The sequence below is a fragment of the Tiliqua scincoides genome, chromosome 4 (genome assembly GCF_035046505.1).
Source record: "Tiliqua scincoides isolate rTilSci1 chromosome 4, rTilSci1.hap2, whole genome shotgun sequence".
Taxonomy (NCBI): domain Eukaryota; kingdom Metazoa; phylum Chordata; class Lepidosauria; order Squamata; family Scincidae; genus Tiliqua; species Tiliqua scincoides.
This window is the reverse complement of record NC_089824.1, coordinates 720,697-744,086: the sequence shown is the minus strand read 5'-3', so window position 1 is coordinate 744,086 and position 23,390 is coordinate 720,697. Positions and strand designations below refer to the sequence as shown.

General features: G+C 57.7%; 1 protein-coding gene across 1 annotated transcript; it reads left to right on the top strand.

Annotated features, from left to right (window-relative positions):
* The first annotated feature begins 60 nt into the window (after positions 1-60).
* Positions 61-18,533, top strand: OPLAH (5-oxoprolinase, ATP-hydrolysing). The gene is made up of 26 exons (XM_066625470.1): positions 61-357; positions 783-974; positions 2,345-2,453; positions 2,649-2,772; positions 3,471-3,666; positions 5,133-5,298; positions 5,456-5,594; positions 6,163-6,230; positions 6,322-6,575; positions 7,237-7,349; positions 9,275-9,445; positions 9,635-9,772; positions 9,856-9,994; positions 10,876-10,988; positions 11,204-11,355; positions 11,450-11,610; positions 12,096-12,197; positions 12,590-12,764; positions 12,992-13,176; positions 13,541-13,687; positions 13,871-14,005; positions 14,560-14,709; positions 15,423-15,580; positions 16,030-16,190; positions 16,785-16,882; positions 17,041-18,533. Exons 1-26 carry the CDS (start codon positions 184-186, stop codon positions 17,182-17,184), a joined length of 3,864 nt encoding a protein of 1,287 aa, XP_066481567.1. The 5' UTR covers positions 61-183; the 3' UTR covers positions 17,185-18,533.
* Positions 18,534-23,390: the final 4,857 nt, after the last annotated feature.

The window sequence follows — 23,390 nt, the reverse complement described above, 5'->3', positions numbered from 1 at the left end:
GAGCCAGAGCCGAGGGACCTCTCCACCGCCCCCTCGAGGCTGCTGTCCCCGCCCCCGCCCCGAGAGCGAGCGGAGGGCCCGGGAGTCTGCGCTCCCGCTGCCTCCCTCCCGCCCCTCGTCGCAGCGCCCCGGGCCCGTCCTCGTCCTTCCTCCGGCGCCAGCCGCAGCCTCGACTCCGCGGCCATGGCCGAGCGCGCCCCGGGCAAGTTCCACTTCGCCATCGACCGCGGCGGCACCTTCACCGACGTCTTCGCCCGCTGCCCCGGCGGGAAGGTGCGCGTGCTGAAGCTGCTCTCCGAGGACCCAGCCAGCTACCGCGACGCGCCCACCGAGGGCATCCGCCGCGTCCTGGAGGAGGTGAGCGCGCCCGCCCCGTCGACCAGGGCAGACTGCGCCGACCCGGGACAGCGCGCCCCGGGGCCCGGCCGGCCCTCGCCTGGCGCCTGTAGGGTGCCGCGCCGTCAGGATCGCCCCGGGGAGCCGCGCAGTCGGGGCGACACTGGCGGACACCCTCCCCTGGCAGTCGCCCCTTCCCGACCTGGGGGGGCTTGGCTCCGAGGCTGCTGCTGCCCTTTACCCGCTGGGCTCGGCCCGACGGCCCGCCTGGCGAAAGCGCCTCGGGGCCGCGGACTCTGGGGGGGCTTCCTGGAAAGGGCTGCCGGTGCTCAGCCCGCAGCAGAGGGGCCGCGCCTTCGGGGCGCACCTGCTCAAGCAGCCGGCGCTGGGCAGCGGGTGGGGGAGCAGGGCCGGCCCTGAGCGCGCCCGCCTCGTCGGTCCCGCAGGAGTGCGGCGTGCCCTTTCCGAAGGAGCGGCCGTTGGACGCGTCGCTCATCGCCGGCATCCGCATGGGCACCACGGTGGCCACCAACGCGCTGCTGGAGCGGAGGGGCGCGCGCCTGGCGCTGCTCATCACCCGCGGCTTCCGCGACCTGCTGCACATCGGCACCCAGGCCCGGCCCCGCATCTTCGACCTGGTGAGTCTGCTCGGCGCGCCACCAGGCCAAAGGCGCGTCCCGTCTAGTCCCTCCCGTCGGCGCCTGGGGGCGGGTGCCGCGCGGCCCCGCGGATTGGCTGCCGGGCGGGAAGGCAGCCCGGGTCTCTGGCGGGCCTCTCCTGGCGCCTCTGCTGGGCTCAGGTGCAGCTCCTCGAGCCCGCCCGGCTCTTCGTGGGACAGGGCCTTTCCCCCAGCAGACTGGTGGGCGGTCCTGAAGCCCCCCAACTCCTTTCCTGTCCCCAAGGGCACTTGGGCAGTCCCTTGGAGTTCCAGGCTGGCAGAAGGAGTGGCTGAAGCAAGGAGGAGTGGCTGAACCCCCCCCCCCCATGAGGCTCCAGATCTGGGGTGGCTGGTTCTGACTCCAACAGTCCTTGGAAGTTCAAAAGAAGGGAGGGGCACCCCCTGCCAGGCCTGGGGGGGGGGCGGGAGTGCCCTGAACCCCCAGCTCACAGGCTCCATGTGGCTGTTGGGAGTGAAGGGCTGTTTGGAGGCGCATCCCCTGGTCCTTTTCTGTGCCACCTGTTCCAGCCCTCCCGCCAACCCCCAGGCCCTGGCGTCTGAGGGTGTCTTTAGGCCAGAGGAGGCATTGTGCAGTCTTGGGATGCCCCCCTGGTCTGGGGCAGCTTCCAGGTCAACCAAGCCAGTTTCTCTAAGGGGGCCTGTGTGAACTGGTGGTGTTTTCTGCACACGAGGTTTCCTGCCTTCTTTGCAGGCCCAGTTCTGGTTCCCTCCAAAGGAGCAACTGCCCCTAAGTTGGTCTTCTGGGCCAGAGAGCCCTGTGCGTCCAAGGCCTCTCTTCTGGGAGCACTTGGGGGGGGGATGGAGTAGCTCCTGATAGTAGATTCCCTCTGCAGCTGCCTGCTGTCCAGGAGACCCCCTTCCCAAACTTGCCCAGTAGCAGATTTCACCAGCCTTACAGTCTCCAATGCATGATGATTTCCCCAGTCTCTTTCCTCAGCTACCCTCTTGCAGCATTCTGCCTAGGCCAGCCTGGCTGCTGCACACTCTGGGAAGTGACGCGTCTCCGCTGAGTTCACCCTTCAGATCCCTGAATTGCCTGGTTGCCTGGCAGGATGGCGTTGCTTTTGCACTTTCCTGCCAGCATAGGGGCGGAGCGGGGATCCCCACGCCGCTGGCAGCTTTGATTGCAGACTTGGACGCTGGTGGTTCTTGGAGTGAGTTCCCCCAGTATGATGCCTGTCTCCAGTGCCCTTCTCAGCTTACGCTGCAATCCTAGATGTCTTTGCCTTGGATTATGTCTCATTAAACTCTGGGAGACCTGATTGGATGTACTTACGCTGGAGTTGTCGCTGAGGACTGCTTCTTACCGCTCCCTTCACCCTCTTTCAGGCAGTGTCGGTGCCAGAGGTGCTGTATGAGGCTGTCCTGGAAGTGGATGAGCGCCTGGTCCTGAGTCAGGAGGGGTGCCGGCTCTTTGACTCAGCCCAGCCAGTCACAGGTGAGAGCTCTAGACAGGTTGGGCGAGGAAGATGCTGTTTCTAGACTGACTGCACGCAGCCTGGCTTTGGGGGGCTTCTGCCAGAGCTGGCCCCATGATGAGGCTCTTACCTTGGAGATGACTGCTGCTCTGTTGGGGCAGGGGCTCTCCGGTCTCCAGTGGCAACTTTTGTGTGTGACTCCTTCTTTGTCTCAGGCTTGACAGGGGAATCCTTGGTGGTGCAGAGACCTGTGGACCTGGAGGCCTTGCGGGGACCACTGGAGAGGCTGTTGGCACAGGGCATCTGCAGCTTGGCTGTGGTGCTTCTGCATTCCTACATGTGAGTTTTATGCCTGGTGGGGGAGGCAGGGGAGTAAGCATGTTCTTTTGGTCCCGGATATCTGCTGGGGCTGAGGGGTTGCTGCTGTTGCCAAGCGTGGAGGCTGGAAGTTAACGGGGGCCAGAGGAGTGTCACTTCTGGGAACTTGAAGAACTGACAGGTGTTTTCTCGGATCCACTTTCTGAGAAGCCGTGCAGTAGCGCCAGGAGGCTGGAGACGAGCGAGCAGGGAGAAAAGGACATGAGGTTGACATTCAGGCTGCAGACTGTGCTTGAAGCACCAAGTAGTCTGTCTGTGAGCCAAGGAGTCGTGTGGGGTGTTGGGGAGGAGCCAGCCTAGTTTTCACAGGCATGTATGCAAATGGGGGGTGCTTTCCTGGGGGAGATCTGCGTTATTCGCTGTGTGCCTCAGGGCCTAGTGGAGGCAGACCCCACAGTGTGCACTGGGTGCTGGCTCCCCACTTGAGGCTTTTTCCTGCTCAGGCAGGCAGGCAAGCAGGGCTTGTAGTCTTTTTTTCAGAACATCTGCAGCAACAACTGCAGAGTACAAAGTACAGGCCGTTGACGAGAGTCAAGTTGCAGGTTGTCTGTGGAGACCTCTTCTGGCCTTGGCCTCTGTGGTCAGTGGGTCTGAACTCCTGCAGAGGCGCAGACAGCAGTCTCTGGTGCTCTGCTGAAGGTCTCTTCTACTCTGTGCAGGTGGCCAGAGCACGAACGGCAGGTGGGGGAGCTGGCCCAGAAGCTGGGCTTTCAGCAGGTGTCGCTCTCCTCCGAGGTGATGCCCATGGTGCGGGCTGTACCCCGTGGCTACACGGCTTGCGCAGATGCCTACCTCACTCCTTGCATTCGCCATTATCTTGACAGTTTCCGAGCCGGCTTTGAGTCCCAGCTCCAGGTGAGAAAGGGAGGGCGTCTCTCCAGCCGTAGGGCACTAGGCAAGAGTTCTTAGAACATAAGAACAGCCCCACTGGATCAGGCCGTAGGCACATCTAATCCAGCTAATCTCACAGCGGCCCACCAAATGCCCCAGGGAGCACACCAGATAACAAGAGACTTCATCCTGGTGCCCTCCCTTGCATCTGGCATTCTGACATAACCCATTTCTAAAATCAGGAGGCTGCACATACACATCATGGCTTCTAACACGTATTGGATTTTTCCTCCAGAAACTTGTCCAATCCCCTTTTAAAGGCATCCAGGCCAGATGCCGTCACCATGTTTTGCTGCAAAAAGTTCCACAGACCGACCACACACTGAGTAAAGAAATACTTTCTTTTGCCTGTCCTAACTCTCCCAACACTCAATTTTAGTGGATGTCCCCTGGTTCTGGTGTGGTGTGAGAGCGTAAAGAGCAGCACTGCCACCCTGGCTGCTCAAGGAGAGCTCCGACGCCTTTAGTGTAGGAGGCACCACTTGGTTCTGGTGTTATGTGAGAGTGTAAAGAGTATCTCTCTGTGCACTTTATCCTTTCCATGCATAATTTTGGATGTGTCAATCATGCCTCATTCTTTTCCCGGGTGTGGCAGCTGAGGTAATGGGCCTGGGGGTGAAGCCTCACCTTTGCCATACTCTCTTTGCATGCCAGGAGCCAAATAAATGCCTGTTGCTTTTGCACTGCTGCACTTGGGTTCTTCAGCAGGAGCACAACCTCAGCACAGTTTTGACGCATTTTGCATTAGTGGATTCTGGCTTTACTCGCTTCCTCTGCAAGCTTGCAGCACCTCAGTGGGCCCGTGGCAGGCGGGTGGAGCACTGTGGCCAAGAGATTGACCTGTGAATTGAGACTTCCTGCTCAGATCTGGTCTCTATACTGGCAGGCCCCCCTTTCAGTCTTCCCCAGTTGCAATATGGGGATAATATCTGTTGCTGACAGAGTTGCTGTGAGGACTCCGCCCTGGAAGTGTGTGCGAAGCACTTTGCATGCTCAGAGTGCTGACCTAGTGCAAGGAAAGCTCTTGCAAGAGTGAGGGAGGCCATGCACGAGTGGGGTCCACCTCATCAGTTTCAGTGACCTGGACAGCAGCGAGGGAGGGTGGAGAAAGTACTGTTGGCCGCCAGGCACGTCTCTCGTGGGCTTCTGCGTCACTCCCTCTGAGGAGTTTGAGGCAACTGCTATCGGGGCGCTGGTTTGTCTTCTGCTTCTCCTTTGCAAGAACCCAGCAGAAAGTGGCCTCGTGTGGGGGTCGAGGACTGGCCAGTAGACAGATGAGCTGGGCCTGCCTGCTCCAGCCACTGGCACTCCCTGCTTTGCAGGAGGGGGGAGGCAGTTCCATCCAGCAGCAAAGGGCGAGCGCCTGACAGTTGGGTTTGGTTTCCCTGACCCGTTGCGGCCTACCACGCCCCCGTGTTCTGTCTCCACAGGGCGTGCCGGTCATGTTCATGCGCTCTGACGGTGGCCTCACGCCCATGGAGGCTTTCAGTGGTTCACGTGCCATCCTGTCAGGCCCTGCAGGGGGAGTCGTGGGCTACGCAGTAACCACTTACTGCCGGACGGAGGGGCAGCCCATCATTGGCTTCGACATGGGAGGTAGCGATGGTCGGGGGGGGCGACAAAGGAGGCAGGAGGAGTTGGACAAGGCCCCCCGTGGGCAGAGTGGGGTTGTGCCGAGGCACGACCTTTCCCGCTCCGGACTGGGCTCAGACTGGCACCCGCAGCCTCTCCCCGGCCCTCCTGTCTCCCACAGGTACCTCCACAGATGTGAGCCGCTATGCCGGGGACTACGAGCACGTTTTTGAGGCAACCACGGCTGGAATCAGCATCCAGGCCCCTCAGCTGGACATTAACACAGTGGCTGCTGGTGGTGGCTCCCGGCTCTTCTTCAGGTGGGCCTGCCCAGCGCTCTGGGCCTCTCTCCCTGCGGGGGTGGGGGTGGGGTGGATGCCTTCTGTCCTGGCCAGCCCTTTGCAAGCCTGTGAGGGGCCGACTGCAGCCTGCCTGCCTGCCTGCCTGCCTCAGTGCTGCTCCCTGCCAGGGCACGGGGCCTGCCTTTGCCGGCAGCAGACTCTCTCCCTGCCCAGACTGTCCAAGGCTGACGGGAGCCAGGCAGGCAACACGGCACAGTTCTGGGCCCCGCACCACCAGCACCACTGTGGAGAGAAGGGGGCTGCGCTGTTTGAGTGACTAAGCAGGCTTTTAGTCAGCTGACAAGGTGCTCTGATTAATTGGGCGGCGGGTTTTTGCAAAGCCGCATCTTTCTTATTTGAGCGCCTCGTTCCCCTTTCCCCCTCCCCTTTAAGGGAAGAAGGGGCTGCCGCCACCTGTGTGTATCCATCCAGCACGGAGAGAGCTTGAGGTTGCTTCACAACTCGTCTAAGGTTGAAGAAAGTTAAGTTGATGGATTAAACCCATTTGAGGCGCTTAACGGAGTGACTGTTTTTTTCTCTCTCGCAGGTCTGGGCTCTTTGTCGTTGGCCCTGAGTCCGCAGGGGCCCACCCTGGCCCTGCTTGCTACCGGAAGGGTGAGGCAGCTGCGTCTCCTGGGCCCCTGGGGGCAGGATTGGCGAAAGGGGCAGCAGAGGGCTAACTCCCTCCTTCCGCCTGTGCTCCCAGGGGGGCCCCCGACAGTGACTGACGCCAACCTGTGCCTTGGCCGCCTTCTGCCTGACTACTTCCCTTGCATCTTTGGGCCCAACGAAGACCAGCCGCTCTCGCGGGAAGCCACTCAACAGGCGTTCCAGGAGCTCACTGCACACGTCAACGCCTTCCAGGGCGCTGGCTCGGCCCTCAGCCCGGAGGAGGTAGCCATGGGCTTCATCCGGGTGGCCAACGAAGCCATGTGTAGACCCATCCGAGCCTTGACCCAGGTACAGGGCTGTGGCTACTTCTTGCTGCCCCCCTTGTCTCGTTGCTGCTTGTCTGTGTTACCCCATCAGTGGGGAGCACCAAAGAGGAGGTCTTGGAGAGGCATTCTCTACCCCGGGCTGCTGGGCTCTGTCTCCACCCACCCCCATTCTTGTGACTGTTCCAGCAAGCCATGGCAAGGCATGAATGGCAGCAGTCAGTGGGAGGGGGGCAGCTGCCATCTCTGGGTAGATACAGAGACACCCCCCCCCCAATTCGGGATTTGAGCAGCAGCAGGCTACTCTTCTGCAAAGGCTGTTCAGTACCTGGTTTGGTGGCTACCTGTGGGTTGGGAATCAGAGGGAGTTCCAGACTGAGGGGTGGGGTGGGGTGGATATTCCAACTGAAATGTGGAGGTGGAAGCAGCTTTGGGGGAGTGAGTCAGGGAAGGAAAACCAGTGTGGTGGGGGCAGGTCCGCTTATCTTCCCAACAGGGAAGACTCAGCTGGTTTTCTGTCACCTGCTCGTTTGTGGGGGGCACGTCTGAGCATCAGAAAGTAAAAACAGCCAGTTGCACTACGACTTGGTGGAAGCCGTTAGAAGGTATTGAGTGTTAAAAGGTTTTCCTCGTGAGCAGGAGCACCTGCAGCTCCCCACCATCCCCTTCATCTGTTGTTTTGACAGGCACGAGGCCACGATGCATCGCACCACGTGCTGGCCTGTTTTGGTGGTGCTGGGGGACAGCATGCATGTGCTGTTGCTCGGGCCTTGGGCATGAGCAAGGTCTTCATCCACAAGTAGGTGAAGGGGGGGATCGGGGGGCACAACAGGAGGGGCTTGCAGCAGATGTGCTGTCCTTTGGCGGAATTCTGCTGCATGAGAGCTCTGGGCAGAGGGACCGCGGGGGGAGGGGAGGGGAGGTGCAGGGAAGCGGCCAGGCCTCTTGCTGCAATGGGGGCTGTGGAGTGCCTTTTGGGGCTGCAGCGTCTGTGGGGAGAGGACGAGGCTCCAGCCCTTGTTCTGACTGCATCTTGTCCCGTTGCAAGCAAAAGAGATTCCTTTGGGTTTCAAGCTGGTTGGAGGGACGTGTAGGGAGACAGGAAGAAGTGACTACCAAGTTAGGGACCCACAGCTGGTGAGAGGAACTGCTGTGGGGGGACGTGCCCATCCTTGTTCTCTGAAGGCAAATCCTTCTCCTCCGCAGATCAGTCGTTGTGTGCCGGGACTGCCCTGCACTGCACACCTGTGCCAAACGGCCAGACCGTCCACTGGCAGGTGCCTGGGGGTCTGAGCCAAGGGCAAGGCCCTTCTGTGCCATCGTGCTGGTTGGTGGGAGGGATGTGCTGGCCTCGTGCCCCGCTGGGGTGCTTCTTGAGGCACCTCGGGGGAGGAAAGGAGACGGCTGATCCCTTCTCCAGCACTTTTGGCTGGTCTGGGCCTGTTCCTGGAGCGGGGCCAGCGACTGGCAGGTGGGGGAGGGCTGCTGCCTTTGCCAGGCTGTTCGTAAGCCTTTTGGGGAATGAGCAGAGCCAAGCTGAGATCGGTCTTCTGGGTGCAGTGGGCCTTCCCAGTCCCTCCCCCCAAGGAATGCCCTTGGCTGATCAATTAGGGGGCTGGATTTGGCCTTCTTCAGAATCCTTCTCTTCTTTCTCTTTCTCTTGTCTCTCCAAAGAAACCACTTGCAAGTGTTTCATTGCACTGTTCGAAACGGGTACTGGGGGTTGATTTTTTCTCTTGCGTGTGCTTAGATTAAACTGGCAGCGGGTCTTGCCTTGCCACAGCAGGAGTCTGCACGCCAGGGGGCACTTCTCCCTCTAGGGACATCCACTAAAATGCCACATGCCAGGGGGCACTTTAGGGACATCCACTAAAATTGAGTGTTGGGAGAGTTAGAACAGACAAAAGAAAATATTTCTTTACTCAGCGTGTGGTTGGTCTGTGGAACTCCTTGCCACAGGATGTGGTGATGGCATCTGGCCTGGTCGCCTTTAAAAGGGGATTGGACAAGTTTCTGGAGGAAAAATCCATTACGGGGTACAAGCCATGATGTGTATGCGCAACCTCCTGATTTTAGAAATGGGTTATGTCAGAATGCCAATGCAAGGGAGGGCACCAGGATGAGGTCTCTTGTTATCTGGTGTGCTCCCTGGGGCATTTGGTGGGCCGCTGTGGGATACAGGAAGCTGGACTAGATGGGCCTGTGGCCTGATCCAGTGGGGCTGTTCTTATGTTCTCTGCCCACCCTTTTCCGTATGGAGTTGGAATTCTGCACAGTGATCCAAGGCACATGAGTTGTGTGCTCAGACCAGCAGCAGGGCTGGCCTCTTTTTGGCAGCCAGATATGGGCCAGACGTGGGCTGCCTTGTGCTCCCGCATGGGCAGAGGTGGCGGCCTTGACAAGGGGCTGGGTGTTCTGTGACTCTTCCTTCTCCTTGAGGTCTTGTGGAGCATGAGATCCTTGACACTTTTCTGTCCAATCTCCCCTTGGCAACAGAGTCCAGTTTTTCAGCCCCCCCCCCCATCCTTGGCTTTCCTTGCAGTTGGGGCGACCCAGAAAGGGAAGGAGGAGACAGGTTGCTTTCTTGGCAAGGAGGATTGAGATGAGACTCCCTTCTCCTCCTTGGGTTTGTGGCTGGAGCTTTCTTGTGCCCCCCCCCCCGATAAGGACTGGGGTCTTGCAGTCAGACCTGGCGCTCAGCTCTCCTCTCCCCTCTCGTCTCAGGTACAGCGGGATCCTGTCTGCCTACGGGCTGGCTCTGGCAGATGTGGTGCAGGAGGCCCAGGAGCCCTGCTCCTTGGAATATGGGCCCCAGTCCTACGCCCTGCTGGACGAGAGGGTGGCTGCTCTGGAGAAGGAGTGTGTGCAGGCCTTGGAGGCGCAGGGCTTTCCCAGGTAGTGCTGCCCTCTTGGCTGGGGGGGCTGGCAGGGGGTGGGGTGAATGGGGCAGGGCCAGACCAGTGCAGGCCCCCATGGCTCTCTTCTTGCTGTGGAGTTGGAGGGCAGAGGTCCAAATGCTTAGTGTTTGGATCGGAAGGGAAGGAAGGCTGGGAAGAAACCTGCACTCCTTATTCCTCCGCCCAGATCCCAGATCAACACAGAGGCCTTCCTACACATGCGCTACAAGCGGACAGACTGTGCCCTGATGTGCTCTGCCAAGGGCCACCCGGCCACCCCCGATTCCTGCCGCAGTGGCAACTTCGGAGCTGCCTTTGCTGCCAGGTCAGTGCCCTCCCCTCCCCCAGCCCAGCCCCTTCTTGCATGTGTGTGTCAGTCACTTGCATCGCGGTACTCTGGTCCCTCAGGTATCTGCAGGAGTTCGGTTTCACCATCCCCAGCCGGGCCATCCTGGTGGATGATGTACGGGTGAGGGGCACGGCCAGTTCTGGACTGGGCCAGGAGGAACCAGTCTCGGCCAGCAGGGGACCCCCCCGCCTGGAAATGGTGAGGCTGTGCATCACACACACACACACACTTTCTTTCTTGCCCGCCCCGCCCCCCCACCCCACCATTGGAAGGTCTACCCCAGGGTTGAACGTGGAGGTGGGGAGAGCCATAGTCTGGGAGGCAGTGGCACGTCCCTCCTCCAGTGCCGTCCGACCCGCCTCCAGGGATCTGCACAGGACACGCGTATGAACCAGGAAAAGGCTCCCACCCTTGTTTCAGTTTGTGAAATCTGCTGTTGTGAAGGAAATACTTCCGTTCTCCTGAAGGTGCCCAGGGGCCGATTGGGGGCTGCTCTCCAGCTCTGGGGCCCCTCCCCCACCCGTGAGGACCCAACTGCCTGTGCAGGCTTCTGTGGTTCTGGTTTTGCACCTTGCAGCGCCCCTCCTCTCTGCCCCACTCTGCCAAGACGTGGGTGAAATTAGAGGAGAGCGGGAAGCAAAGAAGGTGGCGCCAGGCTGCCAATCTGCGTTTGAGAACGGAGCTGATGTGTTCCAGGAAGTGCAGTGGCAGAGACAGTGCAAAGTGCTGGGGCAAGAGTTGGTCGGTGGAGGCAAGGGCCAAGTGCAGTCCCTGAGTGGGAGGCCAACGCAGCCATGTCAGCCCTCCAGATCTGCTGGGGGGCCCTTCTTGAGGCTGCACTTGCAAGATGTGAGCAGAGGGCTGGTTGATCTCAGCCTCGTTTCCTACCCTGGTCCCTTCAAGTGGGTTGGGATAGAAAGACAAGTTGGTGATTACGTGGTTGAGAAACCTGTTTAGAATTTCTGAGACCCAGCACTGAGGAGTCTTGCTAGAAACCCTGGAAGCTGGACTCACGAGCTGAACATCCAGAGGTTCTGGGACACAACTTCCCATCCTGCCCTATGTCCCTTGTCCCCCAGGTGTCTCGCTGTTATTTTGAAGACCGCTACCTGGAGACCAGCGTCTACCTCCTGGAGGACCTCACTTGGGGCCACTCTATCCCGGGCCCCAGCATCATCATTGATAAGAACAGGTGAGTGAGTGTTGGGTGGGCAGACAGGCTGGTCCCCTGTGGCGGAGGGAGCCAGGGGCTGTGTTGTGCTGCTGTGCCTCTTTGGCAGGGACCTATTCCCTTCCTGGCCTCCGCATCCAACCAGTGCTGTGCCCAGAAGGCTGCAGGGAGGGGCTGGCAGGCTGAGATGGTTCTGGAGGGAAGGCTGTGAACAGCTGCTGCGTCTGTGTCCCCAGCACCATTCTGGTGGAGCCGGGCTGCACAGCATCAGTGACCCGCCTTGGGGACATCTGCATCGTCGTGGGATCTGGGGCTGAGCACCCAGTCAGCCCCCAGGTCGACCCCGTCCAGCTCTCCATCTTCTCCCATCGTTTCATGAGCATCGCAGGTGAGAGTGGAGCATGTGCCTGTTGGGGGATGTGAGTGGGCTCCAGGGACCCTGTGGGTTGGAGTGGCCCACTGTGTCTCTTCCCTCCCTGCAGAGCAGATGGGACGCATCCTGCAGCGCACAGCAATCTCCACCAACATTAAGGAAAGGCTGGACTTCTCTTGCGCACTCTTTGGACCTGAGGGTGGGCTAGTGTCCAATGCGCCCCACATTCCTGTCCATCTGGGGGCTATGCAGGAGACGGTTCAGTTTCAGGTAGGAGACTGGCATCTCTCCTCCCCCCCCCCCCCCGGCTTCTTCTGCAGCCTGCCTCTGGGAAGCTGCAATCTGTTGGGCTCACTGCAAGACGGTCAGCAATTAGTGACGGGCTTCTCACCCATTACGCTCTCTGTCTCTCTTCCTTCCCCAAGTCTGGTCGTTCAGGATTCTGGCTCTGGCCTGCTAGGGGCCTGATCTCTGCCAACCTCCCTCCATTGCATTATCTAATCATCTTGGGTCAGGCTGGTGGTGGCGGTCAGGCTTCTCTGCAGTGAGGGATTTGGCTTGCTGGCTTTGGAGAATGTTTGCTCTGAGCTCGCATCTTCTGCCTTCGGGATGCGGTGGTCTGTGGGCTGAACCGGGTGATCTTTCTGGCCCCCGCCAGCTCCAGAGTTCAGCTACCAACAAGCGCGCAGGCTCTTCCTTCTCTCCCTTCGTCTCTCCCCTCAAAGCCATGGCCTTATCCCTTGGTGCTCCTGCAGATCAAGAATCTGGGCTGTGATCTCCACGAGAGAGATGTGATCCTGAGCAATCACCCATGTGCTGGTGGCAGTCACCTGCCTGACCTGACAGTCATCACCCCGGTGAGTTGGTGCACCACCTGTAGATTGTGGGTGAAGGTGACTCTTACGTGGTCAGGTTCTGCCCCCTTTACGATCTTGCGTTGGAGACTCGAGAGACTCCTTTGTGTCAGTCAAATTTCACTAGAGTTTGACCAGACGCTGTTCTGGACGCTGTCCTGGACGGTGCCCCCTTCCTCCGGGCCATATCTGCCAAGGAGAATTTAGAGGCTGGGGCGGGGTCCTCAGCTGTGGGTCTCTGTGCCTTGAGGTGCTGGGGCTTCATGGGCCGTGTGTGGAGCCAGGCGTGTGCCTGCGAGCCTTGAGGAGTCAGTCCATTGTTCTGTGGGCTCTGCTGCTTTTGCACCATCTTGGGGGAAGGCCCTCCTTTGCTCAGCCGCCCTGCTTCATTGCAGGTGTTCTGGCCAGGGAAGCCTCGACCCGTCTTCTTTGTGGCCAGTAGGGGGCACCACGCAGACATCGGGGGCATCACGCCTGGCTCCATGCCCCCCAACTCCCGTTCCCTCCAGGAGGAGGGTGCCACCTTCATTTCCTTCAAGCTGGTCAAGGATGGAGTCTTTCAGGAGGAGGGTCGGTCCCTGCCAGGCCTGCTGCCGGTGCCCCTCGAGGGGGTGGGGTGGAGCAAGGCCAGTCTGTTGCGTACTGGGAGGAGGTGGCCACAGTCGTCGTCTTTGCACCTTGGCTGTGTGTCTGCGTCCCGTCCTGCTGCGATGCCTGGGGTGCCCCCTGTAGCGGGTGCTGGTGGGAGGCGTAGGCCCCGTTGCATGTGTGGCCCCAATGCCCTCTTTCCCATACAGCGGTCACCGAAGCCCTGATGGCACCTGGGCACGTCCCTGGCAGCAGTGGCACCCGCAATCTCCACGACAATCTGTCTGATCTGCGCGCTCAGGTGGCAGCCAATCAGAAGGGGATCCAGTTGGTGAATGAACTGATTGGTCAGTACGGGTTGGAAGTGGTGCAGGCTTACATGGCGCACATCCAGGTGAGGAGGGAACTTTTGCTCTTGGAAAGGGGGAGATTCCTGCAGAGAAGAACAAAGTCTTGTGGCTTTGTCTGCCAGTCACTGCGGGAAGCATGCCTGCAGCACTGTGGGGGTTGTGGCTTCCCTGGAGAAGGGCGTACTGGTACGCTACCCCTTTGTTAGAAGGTCCCCAGTACCACTTTGTGACTCCCCTTCTCACACGTCCAGCATCAAGACAAAGGAAATGGGGGTGGAAGGTGCCTACCGGATCTTCTTGCCCGGGGTGTGGCTGGGAGGGGGAGGTGTCACAGACCGCCGGTGCGTGCTGCTGCCTCTGAGAGCTCTCCCAACTCCCTGACCACCATCACTGCTGTGCTCCCCCCAGGCGAATGCGGAGCTGTCTGTGAAAGAGATGTTGCGGGACATGGCCGTGCGCCTGGGGGAGCCTGGACGCCCCCTGGTGCTCGAGGCTGAGGACTTCATGGATGACGGTTCTCCCATTCGCTTGAAGGTGACGGTGGATCCTCAGGAGGTGAGCTGTGCGGGCCTGGCAGCTCTGGGCATGGCGTGCTTGTGCCTACTGCAGCGGAGGGAAAGGTGCCTGTGCGGTCCCCTTGCTCAGAACTCTGGCAGTGGAGCAAGAGGGAGGCCGAGGTGTTGGCATCTCCCCCTCCTGCTCTTGAGCCCTTGGTGCCCTCCTCTCCCTCCCACGTAGGGCAATGCTGTCTTTGATTTTTCCGGATCTGGCCACGAGGTGTATGGGAACTGCAACGCTCCTCGAGCCATCACCCTCTCGGCCCTTATCTACTGCTTACGCTGCATGGTGGGGCAGGACATCCCGCTGAACCAGGTGAGGAGAGCTGGGGGCAGCTGGGCTGGCAGCGGGTGGGGAGTCGTCAGAGGTGCAGAGCCTTCTGCCTTCTCCTGCCTGGCGCCTGCTGCTCCGGGGAGCTGTGTTCTGCAAAACCCCCTTGCAGTTGTTGGGAAGTTTACTTCCTTTGCCCAATTGGATGCTGACACGCAGTGCCGGGGGAAGGGAGGGATGCTGCACCAGAGGAAGCTCTTGGAGGTCTTTGGGCCAGTCCCACTCCCAGGACTGCGGAGATTCTGAGCCACTTGTCTGGAAACCAGGTCAGCGCAGAGAATGGCCCTTAATCCCAGGCCGGTATGCCTCGTGCCCTTTGGGGAGTTCCCTTTGGGGGCCCAGCTGGTTAGTACTTGGATGGGAGACTGCCTGGGAATATGGGGTGCTGTAGGCTTATACCAGAGTCTTTCGAGACTGAAGGTTGCCAGCCATACTTGGTGCCCTTTGGGGAGTTCCCTTTGGGGGCCCAGCTGCTGCTTGGGGTCTGCTCGCAAATGCAAGCTGGGACATAGCATTTTTTCTCCCCCCCCACTCCACAGGGCTGCCTGGCCCCGATAAAGGTCATCATCCCCAAGGGCTCCCTCCTGGATCCCTCCCTGGGCGCTGCAGTGGTGGGGGGCAACGTGCTCACCTCACAGAGGGTGGTGGACGTCATCTTCCACGCATTTGAGGCCTGTGCAGCATCTCAGGTGAGGAGGGGCATGTAGGCAGGGCTGGGCTGCGTGGAGGGCAGCGGTGTGGAGTGCTCTGAGGTGGCAGGAAGAAGCACAGCCCTCAAACCCTTGACCATAGTGGGGTTGGGGGGAGTCCGTTCTCCTTTTTGAGAAACAGGCAGTGAAGTCTCTCTTGTGGGCCCGGCAACAGCTCTTCCTGGGCGTCTAACAGAAGGGCTTGTAGTGTCTAGAAACTCCATAGGATCAGGCAGCTCTAGGGGGAGGGGGACTGGGGAGAAGGGGTGCTGTCACAAGGAAGCTGTCGGTTGGAATGTGGCCCTTCTCTTGCCAGGTTGCCTGTCACTGGACTGGCATTGGGAGGGGCTGGCAGCTGGGGGGGGGGCTGTGCAGTACCTCTGCTTGTGACCAGGCGCAGGCCCTTGCCCAGCCAGGCCCCACCTTCAGCGACACCCCTAGCAGGAGACTTTGGTCTGGAGGGCGGTGAATGTTCAGTGGAGTTGAACTCTGGGCTGCTGGCTCTTCTGTCTCCGTGTTAATGCAGAGACCGCTGTTGTGGCTCTGGTGGAAAGACTCTGTAGGGAGTCTGTTTTCTCGCAGTCTCTGGGGAGGGGGACGGCTGGCAAGGAGAATGCGCGGCTGGCCAAGATGGAAGTGGTGCTTCTGGAGTGCCTTTGTCCTTGAGGAGTGGGGGGGGGGAAGGTGTTCTTACTTCCTTGGTCTCCTTGCAGGGCTGCATGAACAATGTCACCTTTGGGAACGAGCGGGTTGGCTACTACGAGACTGTTGCGGGGGGTTCTGGGGCAGGTCCCCATTGGCATGGGCGCAGTGGGGTGCACACCCACATGACCAACACCCGCATCACTGACCCGGAGATCTTGGAGAAGCGGTGGGTGCTGCTGGGGGAGGTGGGCTGTGTGACGGGCCCTGGAGCCTGCAGACCTGGGCTGGGCCTGGGGGGAGGCCTTGGGTGTTCATTCCCACTACAGTGGTGCCCGTGAGTCAGCACTGGGGGGGTGTGATACGGGGCTTTGGTTTGGCAATGATGCTGGGATGCATCCTATACGGTTAGAGTCTGGGAACCTGCGAAGGAAGCCGGGTTTCTCTTTCCTTGGGACGGAAGAGGTCTCTTCCTGCTGCGAGGTATTCTGGGGGCTTTAGATGTGTCTGGACCCATCGCATCATTCCACAGGCGGCTTCAGCGCCAGGCCCTCGAATTCCTCCTTCCGTGGCTGCACAGCTGCACTGCCATCGGCTTGAGTTTGTCCTGGGGACAAGGGTTGTGCCAGGCCAGGCACTCACTGGGCATGCTGTCCCACCTTTCCCCACCACCATCAGGTACCCTGTGCTCCTGAAGTGCTTTGAACTGGCCCGAGGCACCGGCGGCGCTGGGCAGTTCCGAGGCGGGGACGGAGTGCGGCGGGAGCTGCAGTTCCGGGAGGAGATGGTGCTGTCAGTGCTGAGTGAGCGGCGGGCCTTCCGGCCATACGGCCTGCGAGGTATGGAGGGGCTGGGCCTGCCCACCTGGCTCTCTTGCGTGCCCCACTCCCTGCCCTGCTCTCCTCCCACATGTGTGGAGAGTCCTCAGGTCCCCCTGCCTGGCCAGATCGGTTTTGCTGACTGGGGAAATACGCTGTGTTTGCCAAAGACAGACTTGTGGATAATGGAAGGAGGATGGGGGGAATCCTGTCAGGATGACAGGACTGATATTCTGCCCGTGCCTGTCCCCAGATGGAGGGGGCCCTGTTTGTCTTCAGCTGGCACTCGCTGCAGTTCCCGCCCATGGCTCCACTTCCCCATCTCAGCAACATCTGGAGCCCCCAAGGGACATTTGCTCACCCCCCCAGTGTACTATTGCTTTTCCATCTCTGCCCCCAAGTAGTCTTTGCAGCCACCAGCCAATTCCCAGAGGGCAGTGGCTTCTCATTTGGCCTGCAAGGGGAGGCTGTGGCAGACCTTCAGGAGGGCTGTCGAGTAGGGCACAGCAGTGGGTCTATGTCCTTGTTGCTCCCCAAAACTGAAGGTCTCGTGTCATCGTCCCTGCGGGCTGGCTGCTTTTGTTCGCCCGCCAACCCTTAACTCTTCCCTGGCAGGTGGCGAGCCTGGCTTTCCGGGGCTGAACCTGCTTGTCCGCCAGGATGGTCGGATCATCAACCTGGGAGGGAAGACATCCGTGGAAGTGTTTCCTGGGGTAAGGATTTGGGCCACTGTGCCTGCAGGCAGCTGTCCCTGCCGCTTGCCACCTTCTTCCCCCCAAATGGCTGCACTGCAGCAGTCCAGTGGCTTTTCTCTCTTCCCCCCAGTGCTGCCTGTGGCAGCCCCCCCTCTAGAAGCCTCCTTCTCTTTCAGGACACCTTCTGCCTGCAGACCCCTGGGGGAGGTGGCTTTGGGCTGCCTACAGAGCCCCCCCAGCCTCTGCTACCTGCCAGCAGCCAGCCCTTCCTGGAGCGAGGAAGCCTTTATGACTACCGCCTGGCCCAGGAGATGGCGTAATGGGTCCCAGAACCCTCCCCCCGCCTGTGCCAGGGAATGCTAGCGGGGAGGAGGGAGGTTGTTATGTGATCAGTTGGTGGAGTGACATCTGCAAAGGGGGGAGGGAATTGACTCTTGGCAAGCCCCTGACATCTCCTGCCCTCTGGAATGGCTGAGGGGGCATTAGCTGTCCCAGAGAACAGCTCAGGTGGGGTGTGGATGGGAGCACAGGAGCCAGAAGCAGGACACTGAAATGGCCTCAGGACAGGGAGGAGTTCCTCTTTCCCAGCCAGCCTGGCAAGATGGGGGCAGATGACCTCCCAGAGGATCCCAGAAGCCTTGCGGGAGGTGGGGGGGGGGCTTTTGCTGCTTGGCCTCCCTACCCTAGGCTTTGCCTCTGCGTTCACTCCCAGGAAATGCTCCATACAGGCTGGGGTAGAATGTGGCACATAGGGCCTGCCCCTCTCCTTTTTGCAGACCTGGTTCTAGTAGTCCCTCCTTCTGGCCATGGTCTTTGTGACCCAGATGGCTGCCCGTCTCAATTCTTGGCCAGTCCACCTTGTTTTCCATACTGGTCAAGGCACCTGCCTGCTGCAATGCCCGGTTCTTGTGGCAGGGAGCCTTGGCATGAAACACAGCAGGCCACCCTCTGAGCTCCCTGTTTCTGTGCAGTGGGTGCCTGAGTTGGAGGCCCCTGGCCCCTCTCCACGCAGGAGAAGTCCTGTCACGCTCCGCCTTTCCTGCCTGCCGAGACAGTTGGGCCTCCCTCTTGCCCTGGGAAGAGGGATTTTCTTTTGCTGGGCTGCTTCAAGGGATTTCAGCACTCTGAGGGTGAATAAAACTTAGGAACTGGCCTGTGCTCAGTGGCCTCGCTTTCACCTGGCACAGTGGCGTCACTAGCAGAGTTATGGACTCCCCAGGTGACACCACTATTGGCCAAGATTTTGTAAACCTTTTGGAAAATTTATATTTATGAATAATGCCATAATATTATGTGATTAGAAAGGTAATTTCACGCAGAGTGTAATGTAACAAGCCCTGTTGAATTATCTGTATTCTATCCAAAGATATGGTCAAATACCCAGAAAAAGAAAACACAATTGCCTTAAGTGACAGAAAGTGAATTTCTTTAACTCAAAACTAACCAATGAAACTGATTGTTCTGAGAGCCAATGAGGTGTTGTTAGGACACAGTAGGGAACCAGTAAGTTGTTAGTATGAGCCAGTTCTCATTTCTATGTATCGGAGCTAATACTAGAATTCTTATTCAGTTGTATGAGTGTCATCAAGTGGGCTACTGGTTTTTTGTTGGTTACAGATTTGTTGGGTGACCCATACTGTGATATATTAAAATAAATAAATGAAGTTGACACCAACCCTAGTGATGCCACTGCATTTAGGCTGTGCCCGTGACATTGCAATTTATTCTGTATGGTCTGGTTCAGGAGAAGGTCCATCATGGAGGTGATGCAGTGAGCTCTTGCATCAGATGCCGTAAAACCTAGTGATGTCTCTGCTTGGACAGAAGACTGTGGGGGGTGGCCCCCAACTCCCCCCCTTGCACTGATGACTTTTGAGCCCTCGGTTTAGGCCACTGGTTCCCAGCCCATGGTCCCGGGACCACAGGTGGTCTGCAAAACCCTGAGAAGTGGTCTGCAAGGTCTCAGGAAGAAAAATAAGTTTTGAACACTTTCCATGTCTCTCTTAGCAAGCAGTCCCCCGTGGACACCAGCGAGGGCGGAGAATGGACCGCCTGCAGCTGGCAGCAAAAGCAGCAAACCACGAATCTTCTGCATTAATAATAAATCTCGAATAAATCTTTTTTAATTACAGGCACCCTGCATTCTCCGCAGGTTTGGTACCCATGGATGACTTCATCTTCGGGTTCCCGAGTCTGTGGTGCAGGCCAGCCTGGAGCCACCAGAGGTGAGGGAGCTGTGCTCCTCTCCGTAGGCTCTTCTGAAGCCCGCAGAGGCCTTGCACATCTGCCTGAGGCCTCTGTGGGCTTCAGAAGAATCTCCAGACTGACCGGAGCTTAGCTCCAAACAGGTTCAGGGGGACAAAAACTGCAGGTTTCAGGTACTTGTGGTTTTCTTTATCCACGGGGGTTCCAGAAATTGGAACCCCTGTGGATAATGAGGACTGCCTGTATGAGAAATTTAAATGCATTTTTTGGGTTCAAAGGTGGGGGGTTGCATGTGGTCCATGACAATTCCAATTTTCCCCTCAGTAGTCTGCAGTCTCCTAAAGGTTGGGAACCACTGCTTTAGGCAAAAGGCGAAGTCTGCAGCACCCTGACCAGTCTCAAAGCCTCTGGTTGCACAGTGCTTGCGGAATCCCTGCACAAAGTCGCTCTTGGGGTACCGAAGGACGTCCACACTGACTGCTTCAGAGCTGGCCCCGGGCAGCCACTGTGTGACCATGCGCCCTCAAGGAGAAAGTCGAGGGGATGCTACTGGTGACCAAGGCCTCCCAAGGAGGCTTCCAACATATTTAGAAACATAAATGCACCCATGATATGGTGAGCAGCAAAACGCAGCAGGTGGCAACCTTAAGGTATGAGCGCCCTCCTCCCCCGGAACAAATCAGAGGGTTGCCAAAGGAGGCCCAACTGAAAAGGGAAGGTGGGCAAAGACACTAAGAAGCCCCCCTCCCCCTGTGACCCAAGTGGGCGGCCTTGCAAGTACCCTGGTCCTGAACCCCAAAGGGCTTTAAGGGACTTTGAGGAACGTATGGCCAGCAACATTAAGGGGAATAATAAAAGCTTTTTCAAATATGTTAGAAGCAGGAAACCCGCCAGAGAAGCGGTTGGCCCTCTGGATGGTCAAGGAGGAAAAGGGGAGATAGAAGGAGACTTGGAGATGGCAGAGAAATTAAATGAGTTCTTTGCATCTGTCTTCACAGCAGAAGACCTCCGGCAAATACCACTGCCCAAACAGCCCCTCTTGACCAAGGAATTAAGTCAAATAGAGGTTAAAAGAGAAGACATTACAGACCTAATTGACAAATTGAAAATCAATAAGTCACCAGGCCCAGATGGCATCCACCCAAGAGTTATTAACGAACTAAAGAACGAAGTAGCAGATCTCTTGACTAAAATATGCAGCTTGTCCCTTAAAACGGCCATGGTGCAAGAGGACTGGAGGATAGCAAACATCACTGATCTTTTAAAAGGGAATGAGAGGGGACCCAGGCAATTATAGGCTGGTCAGCCTAACGTCTGTTCCAGGTAAGATGGTGGAATGCCTCATCAAGCACATAGACAAACAAGCCTTGCTGAGGGAGAATCAGCCTGGCTTCTGTAAGGGTAAGTCTTGCCTCACGAACCTTATAGAATTCTTTGAAAAGGTCAAGAGGCATGTGGATGCAGGAGAACCCATGGACATTATATATCTAGACTTTCAGAAGGCATTCAACACTCCCTCACCAAAGGCTACTGAAAAAACTCCAGTCAGGGAATTAGGTCCTCGCCTGGATCAGGAACTGGTTGAGGTCCAGGAAGTAGAGAGTGGGTGTCAATGGGCAGTTTTCACAATGGAGAGAGATGGAAAGTGAAGTACCCCAAGGATCTGTCCTGGGACCTGTACTTTTCAACCTCTTCATAAATGACCTGGAGACAGGGTTGGGCAGTGAGGTGGCTAAGTTTGCAGATGACACCAAACTTTTCCGAGTGGTGAAGACCAGAAGTGATTGTGAGGAGCTCCAGAAGGATCTCTCCAGACTGGCAGAATGGGCAGCAAAATGGCAGATAGTTTCAATGTAAGTAAGTGTAAGGTCATGCACATTGGGGCAGAGAATCAAAACTTCACATATAGGCTGATGAGTTCTGAGCTGTCTGAGACAGATAAGGAGAGAGATCTTGGGGTGCTTGTAGATAGTTCAATGAATGTGTCGACCCAATGAGCAGCCGCAGTGAAGGAGACCAATTCTATGCTTGGGATCATTAGAAAAAGTACTGAATACAAAATGGCTGTTATAATGCCATTGTACAAATTGATGATAAGGCCACACGTGGAGTGTATTGGCAACCTTCAGTCTCGAAAGACTATGGTATCGCGCTCTGAAAGGTGGTTCTGGCACAGCGTCTAGTGTGGCTGAAAAGGCCAATCCGGGAGTGACAATCCCTTCCACACCGGGAGCAAGTGCAGTCTGTCCCTGGTCTGTCTCCCTGGCTATGGGCCTTCCTTCTTTGCCTCTTAGCCTCAGACTGTTGGCAAAGTGTCAAGGCATCCAGTTCTGGTCACCACATCTCAAAAAGACATAGTGGAAATGGAAAAGGTGCAAAAGAGAGGCTGCTGGCAGGGTTCCATCCTCCCCCTAAGAGAGCAACTGAGATGATTAAGGGGTTGGGGAACCTTCCTTATGAGGAAAGGCTACGGTGTTTGGGCTTTTTCAGCCTAGAAAAGAGACGCTTGAGGGGGGACATGATTGAGACATACAAAATTATGCAGGGGATGGACAGAGTGGATAGAAAGATGCTCTTTACACTCTCACACAACACCAGAGCCAGGGGACATCCACTAAAATTGAGTGTTGGGAAAGTTAGAACAGACAAAAGAAAATATTTCTTTACTCAGTGTGTGGTCGGTCTGTGGAACTCCTTGCCACATGATGTGACAGAATCTGGCCTGGACACCTTTACAAGGGGATTGGACAAGTTTCTGGAGGAAAAATCCATTACGGGGTACAAGCCATGATGTGTATGCGCAACCTCCTGATTTTAGAAATGGGCTATGTCAGAATGCCAGATGCAAGGGAGGGCACCAGGATGAGGTCTCTTGTTATCTGGTGTGCTCCCTGGGGCATTTGGTGGGCCGCTGTGAGATACAGGAAGCTGGACTAGATGGGCCTATGGCCTGATCCAGCGGGGCTGTTCTTATGTTCTTAAAGGGTGTCTTCCCACCGTGCCCCACCTCACTTCTCTGTCATTTCACTTGAGCTTCTTCCTTTTCCCAGTCAGGCAGTGGAGTAGTCTTCCCTCACCCCCCTGCCTTGTCAGTGAGAAAGTTACAGCACTGAAAAATCACTTTTTAATGCTGGGAAAAGAAGGTGCATTTCCAAGGAGCGAAGCAGGGCAGTTAACGCACCACCTGCCCCATCGTAGCAAGACGTCAGCGGCAAACCTGACTTGGGACAGCAAGTGGCACAGGTGGGTGGGCAGTTGGCTGGGAGGTGCTGGCTATGGCCACAGCCCTTCTGCAGGTGCCAGTTCCACAGCGGCCCAACACCAGCTCCTCCCTCCTGCACCTGCAGTGGTTCTGGTTGTGTCTGGTGATGGCCAGTGAGATCTGGCAGTAATGCACTACCCACTAGTCATCACCACCAGGCACAATAGGTATTGTGTTAAAAACCCAGCATGCCAGGGGTCCAGTAGCCATGCTGTTCCATTATAAAAAGTATCAAAGTAGCAGAGCAGGGCAGCTAAAATGCCACTCAGCGGTGAGCAAAGCTCTTCACCAGGCCAGATACCGAGCCAGCGAGCAAGCGAGGGCAGTCTCCTTAAGAGGGATTGTGCAGGCTGTGTCCTGGAAGAACCTGCCCAGCCCTTCCTGCCCCACTGGGAGGCCCTGTGGCAGCACTGGTAGTGCAGGAGAAGGTGACGGCCTTCTCTGCTGGGGGGCCGGTCTGTGGAACTCCCTCCCTCAGGAGATCAGGACTGCTCCCTCAGCATTTGTGTTCCCCAGGGACCTTGGGACTTTCCACTTCCAAAGAGCCCTTCCTTGACTCCGTCTTCTTGCTGGCTTTAAACGCTCCATTTCTCTTTGGCTGCTAATTGGATTTACTGCGAATGCCTTGTTGTTTGATCCGCCAAAGCAGCACTAAACCAGGTAGTTCATCAGGGTGCCTGTAGGAGACAGGGGCATTTTGCTGGCCTCTGGAAAAATGCTTCCACTCCCACCCTGTCCCAGGCAACAGGTTTGACAAAGGGCGGGGGGGCACCGGGAAGAGCGGCCCTTGTGGCTTCCTTCCGGGGCTGGCTGCATCCTGACAGCCTTTCAGCACCCTGAAGGTCTGCAGGACTTCCCCTGCACCCTGTCTTAATACTGCAGTCATCAGCCTGGCACCGCTGCCTCTCCCACCCCCACCCCCTTGGTCAATGTCCAGCCTGAGGAGAGCTCACCTTGTCGCTTTGTCTTGTTTAATTGGTCACCTAAAGGTCTTGGCCTACCTTGCTTTCCTTTAAGAAGAGAAGCTGCCATCTGCCCCCGCACCATCCCAACAGGCAA